The following is a 7,626-nucleotide window of genomic DNA, read 5'->3' on the forward strand; positions in this document are numbered from 1 at the left end:
CTAATCTCACCTAAAGTTCCACTTATTTTTATTTTTTACATCAGTTAAGGAGAAATGGACCTTTCTTAGTGCAAGGTCAAACTTCTCTGCACTACCATTAGCTATTGGATATCTGTGGTCTCAGCAGTGCTTTTACTGCCTTTCCTACTGTGCTCTTCCATCATTTCAATCTTTGCTTACTTTTTGAGATGTTTTTCATTTGAACTTTAAACAGTTGCTTCTCCACTTAATTTTTGAAGAGCATAGGAGAAGTGATTTTTTTTAACTAGTATGCAAAGATAATCAGCTTAATAAACTGTTTTAAAAACAGATTAATGCCTCTTCTGAGTGGGAAGATGAAGGAAACTAATATGTGTATGTCTAAAGGGTTCCACAAGAAACTGAATTACTTACCATTAATGTATGAGTCAGTGCAGTGACAGATGTTGACAAAACTTTTTTGATGCTTGGGACTCTCATAATTAATTTCATTCTTTAATTCTAGAAGGACAGGTAGAATGGAAAATGGAGCAAGACAGTTTCAAAATGCTCTTACATAGGACACTTCCTGTTTGCATTACAGGAAAGTAAGATATTTTGTATGGCTGTTGGTCTCTGCTTATTCTGTCGTGTGTTTGAGAAGCAATGTGTATGCTTCATGTTCAGCTGCTTTCCAAGCTGAAGATGGTGTAACTTAATCGGGGGAAGTGTATGGTAGAGGAGAATACACATGGCATATAAACAAGAAAATACCTCCTTGAATATCAACATTCTTTCTTCTCTGTGTACATGTTTAAAAACTTTCTAGAAAGTATAACCTTGCACTGTCCAGCCTCAGGAGCGACTGTATTCAGGGTCGCAGTCCCAATGCTTGCGTCCTCTTTGGTTTTTAGCTCAGCCGCAAGCTAACCGCATCGCCCCAAGTGGTAGGTAGCTGATAATAGGACTTTGTTCCTATTCCTTAGCACACTAAGAATATGGTAAAAATAGTTGTAGGGGAAAGCAAGCTAAAATCCACTAGGAAGAACATAAAGACAACAAGAGCAATCTGACTGACATGCGGGCTAAAGCTGAGCAGAAAGCAGCCAAACAAAAAGGTGAAAAAATGGTAAGCGTGTGATAATGTGGCGCAAGAGGAGGTTCGGTCACTGCAGAGCTAGGTTAGGTGGGAACAATAATACTGTGAAGTTAAAAATGTAAATAGAAATAGAGAACTTTTAATCAGAAGCCACACTTGCGTAATATTAAGGTTGTGACATGGTGTGGCATAATCAATGCAGAAATGCAGCAAAGGGAGGAAAAAAATACACCTTCAAAATAGTCAGTTACCAGGAGAAAATTTGGCTTGGTTTTGTTTGTCTACATCTTTATGAGGATCCTAGAGAAAATCTGGATCTGTGTTTTTCCAAAGCTGCTAGTCTCTTCTGTTGTTTCACTTTATGCTTATCAAATCGCACCTCTTCTCTTCTTGCTAGATACAGCCTTTCAGCTAAGAGACTGAAGTGACAACTTTCCAATCTTCCGATTAAACAAACATGTTTATTAAAACTTCTCAAGAGTGTTTTTCCTAACTATTTGCCAATGTTTTATTGAAATAAATGTCAAGAACAACATTGTCGCAGACTCATGGTATAATTTAGGTTGGAGACCCACCACCCTGCTCAGAGTAGGGCCAACTTTGAGGTTGGATCAGGTTGTTCAAGGGCTGGTCAGCTTTGGAATATCTCTAAGGATGGAGGTTCTATGACTTGGAAACCTGTTGCAGTGCTCAACCATTACTCTGAATTCCTCCCCCCCAATTATCTTATTTCTTGTGTTTTGCTATTACAGTACGATTGATAGATCACTCCACTGCACTACTTCTCCGTAGCGCCTTCCAAGAAAAAACAGTGGGGACAAGGCCTATGTGCTAGTTAGTGTTCACCTAATGCCCAAGTTCCCAAAATAGTCAACAGATAAGGATGATGGGTCAAAGCAAAAGCTTAATTTAAGTGTTCTTGCACCGTCCTAAGTACTGGAGCCCTATGATGGAATGGCTTCTTATGTGTTTAAAAGTGGGCAATGTTAATATGTTACTCAACACCTGTGCTTAAAAAAAAATTCCATCTACGGGAATGTGACAGCCTAATAAGAAAGATGGTGCAAAGCCAATTCCTTTACTAGACGTGGTTGTAGGATTTACTGAAAGAAAGGGTCCTGTTGCCTTCTACCCTTTGCTTTCCTAGCGGTGTTGGATCTGTTCTTTGTGGTTCAAGCAGAAGAGCTAATGCGAAAGAGATGGTGGGAGCATGTGGGGTGGTGGGTGCATCCGCCCTCCTTAGGGGCAGCAAACTTAGATGTGATTATCTTTATTAATTAAACAGTTATACACCAGTATTGCTCCTCCCTTAAGTAATCTGTGGTTTTCAGATGGCAGTAGACTTCATAGAGATGTTTCTTCTTACAGTCAGCTTTTTTTTTTCTTATTTTGGCACAAGTTGTTGCCTTAGGAAGCGATAACATTTGAGGTGCTTATCTGTGACTTGCAGCCTTGCAAGAGGAATGTCGATGAGTGTCGTGAAGTGTTTTCTGAATACTGGCAGGAATAAAGCGGAATTATTAACGCTTATATTGGAACATTTTTCTCCTGTTTTTAAACTTCTCTATAAAACTCTTGAGATTCGATGGCTTCTTCCAAACCTCATTAATATCAATAAAAAACTTGTTGCAGATTTTGTGAAGTGTTTTTTTTCTTGGACCTAAACCATAGAAAATAAGTCTACCTCCTGCTACCCTTAATGTGTATCTTGCCTTTTTAAATGCAAGGATGTGGCCAGAAAACTGCCTCTGAAGAGTTGTTCTAGAGTTGGTGTAGTCTGCGTTCACAGCTTTTTTTGAGTAAGCTTGCGAAGTATTCCCATCAAAGGTGACTTTGTACAACCAAGCAGCTGTAAAGTTGAACTTGTTGCATGATGAAGCTGGTACCTGAAAGTACAACTGTGTCCTTTTTGCTTCGTGTGCCATATTTAATTATCAAACCATAAAGCTGTTGGAGTTGGCATTTGGCTTGCTGAGAGATTTTAAAATAAAGAGTTGACCTCTGTTGCAGGTAACCAAATGTTGTTTTTAGAAGCTGTTTTATAAAATCATAATTCATTATTAGCTGAGGTTTAACAGCTGTGACCATTCAGATGGTGTTTTCTGTTAAAGCTGAGTGTCCTTGCGTCACAGTTTGTTTTTTTTTTTTAAAGAATAGCTGAATGTAGATACATATGAGATTCCCCTGAAGTGTGTCCACCATGTGAAATGTTAGGATTTGTTTTGCTTCATGCATCTTCAGTTTGTACTTTTTAAACTAGCTCTTCCTACTAGGTCAGTCCTAAAATTATATATCCATTTTTGTGTACTGAAAGTATTATTTATTTTTCCCGTTAAAAGCTGTAAACTAAAGGACGTAATAAATGCAAAATAGAGTTTGTTTTTTTTTATTTTAATGGACTAGCCTGTGAAAGTTATCACTAGTTGTGGCACGTGAGAGTACAAGCAAACTATTTCTAGCCGCAGGATTGTATGTTTATATAAGTTAGACTTTCCAGGCACAGACATACGCAGTATACTCTTGGGATAGCTTCCAAGTTACTGTGAAGAGCAAATCTTCTGGTATACTGGATACAAGGGAACGGTATTCCATCAGTTTGGCTGCTTGCATGCCTTGGGAATGGTTGGCTTTAGTCCGGAACTTTAATTTTAGGTTTTGGATATTTTAGTATAGAACTTAGTGTCTCATGTGACTCAAGCTATTGGAGCAGTCATTCAGATGCTCTAGAAGACATCTGTGAATACCTACTGAAGTGACTGCATAAGAATGAGGCAAATCAGATATTTTTATCTATAGAGCTTTTTTTGACAAATGCATATTTGTGACACAATACTTAAACTTATTTTTTAGAAAATAATTATACAGCGCTTGGAAAGGCAGAAAGATGGAGCTTGGGAGGAATGGTGTCATGCGAGATTTGCTGTTCACCTTTGTCTTTCTTGCAGCTTTGCCCAAAGGTACTTGGGCAATAACCAGTATTTAGCAGTCTTCATCTGCTTTCTTTAGGGGTGAAAAAGTTATTTTTAGTGTAAGATTAAAACACACTTTTGAAGATCAGTACAAAACCAGGAGGATCTTCTATAAAAGGACTCTCCTGTAGCTTGTCTATTTTTTGGTTTTGGTTTTTTTTTTCATTTCTGTGTGCCAAAGAAGTTTAAAAAAATTTGAATTGCTTTGTGGCCATGATTTCTGAACTATCCCTTACCAGAAAATCAGCCTTAACCAGCAGATGTGTACCTGTCAGAATCCAATTGTTGAATTCACTCTTGGGGCATATTAAGATCTCAGTAGTTACCACTTACGTAGTAGTTCGTACTTTTTACTCTTCTTCTTTAATTAAGACTAATGTAACAGTTGAGTTGCTTGCCAGCTGTTTAAGAAGGTGGGTTTTTTTAATTGAAGTTTCATGTTTTAAAGAACTGTCTTTTTATTTGCAGTTGCCAATGTAAAAAAAGAAGAGTATTGTTTGAAACTTTCTGGGACAGAGAGGACTGTTTTATTCTCTCATTCTTTGGTAAGCTGATTGTATTATTTTGGTACGACAAGCTACCTGTTGAAGGAGGGTTCTACGGTTATCATTGGTTAATCTCTTAATTAAATAAAGCATTTTCCAAGATGTTAGACAAAAATCAATATTTTACTGAGTGGGAATTTGCAGCCTTCAATTATAGGAAAAAAAGACTTCTGATTCTTAGTTGTACGCAGTCCTCAAACATGATTCTTTGTCTGTCCTGCTGCTATTCCTGAGTAATGTGTAAATGCTGACTTGTTAGTGACTTCCCCAGTAAATACTTTTGAAAGCTATTCATTTACTTCTACATGTGGTGCCAGGAAAGAGGGGAAACCTTGCTGACAGGGACTGAAACGTGGGAAACTAAGTGTGTATCCTTATCACAGAATAATTTCCTTCCGCCCCTGAAAGGGGAAGAACTGTTTTCACTTTGGAACAGAGGCGTCTTTTGCTAAAGCCAGATCACATTCTTGAATATTTCATGTTCAAATTTTCTAATGCTTCTTTCTCAAAACATTTGGAATACATCTAAAACTTCTACAGGGCAACTGTGACACACAAACAGCTGAGGGTCAGCTTAATGTGATTTTGATACTGAAATAAATGGAATTCAGGCTCTGGACAGGGAAGGCAGGGGAAGGAAGTGAAACACTTGGGTCCTTCCTTTTTCCTTTTTTTCCCCTCCAGTTTTTATTTTTCCTTGCTGTAAGTCCAACTACATTTAAATAGATGTGAATTTAAATGATCCTTTATTTGTATAATCTTTTTTGTTTAGAATCATTGGCAGATGGTTATTGCTAGTCTTAATTGTGTACATAATTTAGACCAGAAGGCACATCTGAAACAAAAGGTAATTAATACGTTCCTATCCTGGCTGAACAGAATCTGAGGCCACAACTTTTACTAAAACAGGATGTAAGGATGGCGAATTAACAAGACTAACCTCTCTTTGGTGGAATTTAATATACTTGAGACTACAGTTGAAGGGGCAGCGCAGTAAATTCATAAGACAACCTGACAAAAAAAAAGTTATTTCTAACAATAAACCCAAGTTTCACTACACTATTTATAAGCCATCTATTCACTATGCTATTCATATGTCATCCTATTCATAAGTGGGAGACTGAATTTGACGGTGCTTTTTATGAAGATGCATTCTTAGTCAGTTATTATCTAAGCTGTATTTGAACATTTCCATTTAATTTCTGGGAAATGGTTTTTACTGTCATGGAAGAGCTGATTATTTGCCAGCTGCAGTTAAATACAACGATAATTCTGATTCCATTCTGCTGCTAATCAAAAAAGATGGTAGGGGTCAACTTGAGAATAGGTTTCTTCAGCCAGGCTCACTCTGTGCCAAGCTGTCCTTCAAAGTAGCATGGTGTGTTAATGATTGTGGGTAGAATTCAATGGAGTGGCTCATTGCAGTTCATGATATGAAGAGTGTCCTCATTCTCACTGCTAAGGCAGGGTTCTTGAAGTGAGGGTCAGAAATCCCCAAACTAGGTGTCACCCAAGCACTGTGATCCTTTTCCTACTCGCGTGACTAACCTGGAAGGGTTTGCTAAACGTAGGGATGGAAGTGGATTAGAAAGCTTTGGTATAGAAAGAAAGTGAGATTGAAAGTGTGGTTTCAGAGTTAATTCACGCAATCTCTGTATGGGTGCTACTGAGAATAGCGTGTGTTCCTTGTCCCTGGCCCCAGTGGGGTATTTCCTTCTCCTTGCACTCAGTCCAGCAATCATGAGATCACAAAGGGAGTGGGATCAGCTTGTTGACATGATGGGAGATTAATTACTTCTTTTGGTATATTCGCTATCCATCAGCTCGGTGAACTTCATTCTAACAATTCAATGTTTCTTGCTATTTTTGCCAATCATTTTTAGAAGTGTTGTGGTTTCACCAATACCTAGAAGCAGTGTGAGTGTGCAAACTATTTTAGAACCGGTCTTATAAGTTCTTCTACCATTTATCTCAGCAACATCACAGTTCATAGCTGATAATCCTGATTGAAATGGAAGCCAACATATTTTTTTCCACACAGCTTTCCCTTAAAAAGGAAGATTCTCACACTCCTGTAAAAAGCCACAGTATTATAATAGAAGCCGTTTTGCAGCTGAATGCAGCAATTAGAATAAGAAACTTGTTCTGCAATAATGTAGGTAGTCTCTGATGGTTTATGCTGGATTTTAGGAGCACAGCTGTAAGAAATATTAAAAGACCTAATTTTCTAAACTTATACTGTTTTTATTAATATGTAGATGGTTATATAGTAAACTTTAAAGATAAATATATCTAATCAACCTGAAGGATAAAAGAACAATTTTGTACAGCACAGTGCCTAATATAGTCAAACTTTTCATCAGTGATACTAAACTTTCTTTAGATTTGTAATAAAGCTTATCTTTTTACTTAGGTCAGTGTCTCCTTGACAATTGTCCTTGAAGGAATTTCTGGAATAGCAAGGTATTTTTTATATTCAGAATGTTTAAAGCTTTGTTCAAGCTGTACATAAATTGCCTAGATGAATTGATCTGGAAATGATTGGTTGTAAAGACTTTAATGGTGGCTGCTATTCTGGAAGAACAGAACTGGCACTGGTGAAAGGTAGTTGGTCGCAGAAGGCAGTCGTGCCAATAGCCTGCCGAATCGGTAACTGAGATGTCCTCCTCAAAAGTGGTTGTGTCAATATGCCCGAACTCTTCATTGCTCTTCTGGCTGGCTGTAGACCTGATAGCGGAATGTGTGAGCTTGTCGTTATTTTAAGAACAGAAAAGGAGATTTGTGTAAAGCTTACAGTTTTTAAACCCATCTTCTCTTGAATCGTTAGTCTTCATTGTATCTTATATATGATATCAGATAAACTGCAGAGTTAATCCAGTCTGCGCCTTTCTTCATGGCCTGCAAGATAGAGGTTGATGGGACAAGTAAGTCTGTTGCTTAGCCAGCCATCATTTTAAATTTGAGCAGGAGGTTCGTGTTTTAAATCTTCTAGATCAAGGAGAATGGTGCATCACGTAGTCTGAAAAACATAGTGAGAACCAAAGGTTAGAAGCTG

At 37.8% G+C, this 7,626-nt stretch overlaps 1 protein-coding gene across 22 annotated transcripts in view; it reads left to right on the top strand.

The window, feature by feature from the left end:
* Positions 1-7,626, top strand: part of MTMR3 (myotubularin related protein 3) — an 80,492-nt gene that overhangs the window by 26,709 nt on the left and 46,157 nt on the right. For 14 of the 22 annotated variants that reach the window (XM_035898263.1, XM_009642858.2, XM_035898262.1 and 11 more), the window contains one exon: positions 4,495-4,571. The exons of 1 other annotated variant lie outside the window; for it this stretch is intronic. Coding sequence is in view for 7 of the 21 variants with exons in the window: in XM_009642858.2 (XP_009641153.1) it covers positions 4,495-4,571 (77 nt within the window). In the remaining 14 variants the exon portion in view is untranslated. Of the gene's footprint in view, positions 1-3,042; positions 3,068-3,926; positions 4,015-4,494; positions 4,572-6,984; positions 7,035-7,626 lie in introns of those variants that run through there. 7 more of the 22 variants (XM_035898253.1, XM_035898257.1, XM_035898260.1 and 4 more) reach the window with 4 other exon arrangements.

This window comes from Egretta garzetta, unplaced genomic scaffold (assembly GCF_000687185.1).
Source record: "Egretta garzetta isolate BGI_Z169 unplaced genomic scaffold, ASM68718v1 scaffold7, whole genome shotgun sequence".
NCBI classification, from domain to species: domain Eukaryota; kingdom Metazoa; phylum Chordata; class Aves; order Pelecaniformes; family Ardeidae; genus Egretta; species Egretta garzetta.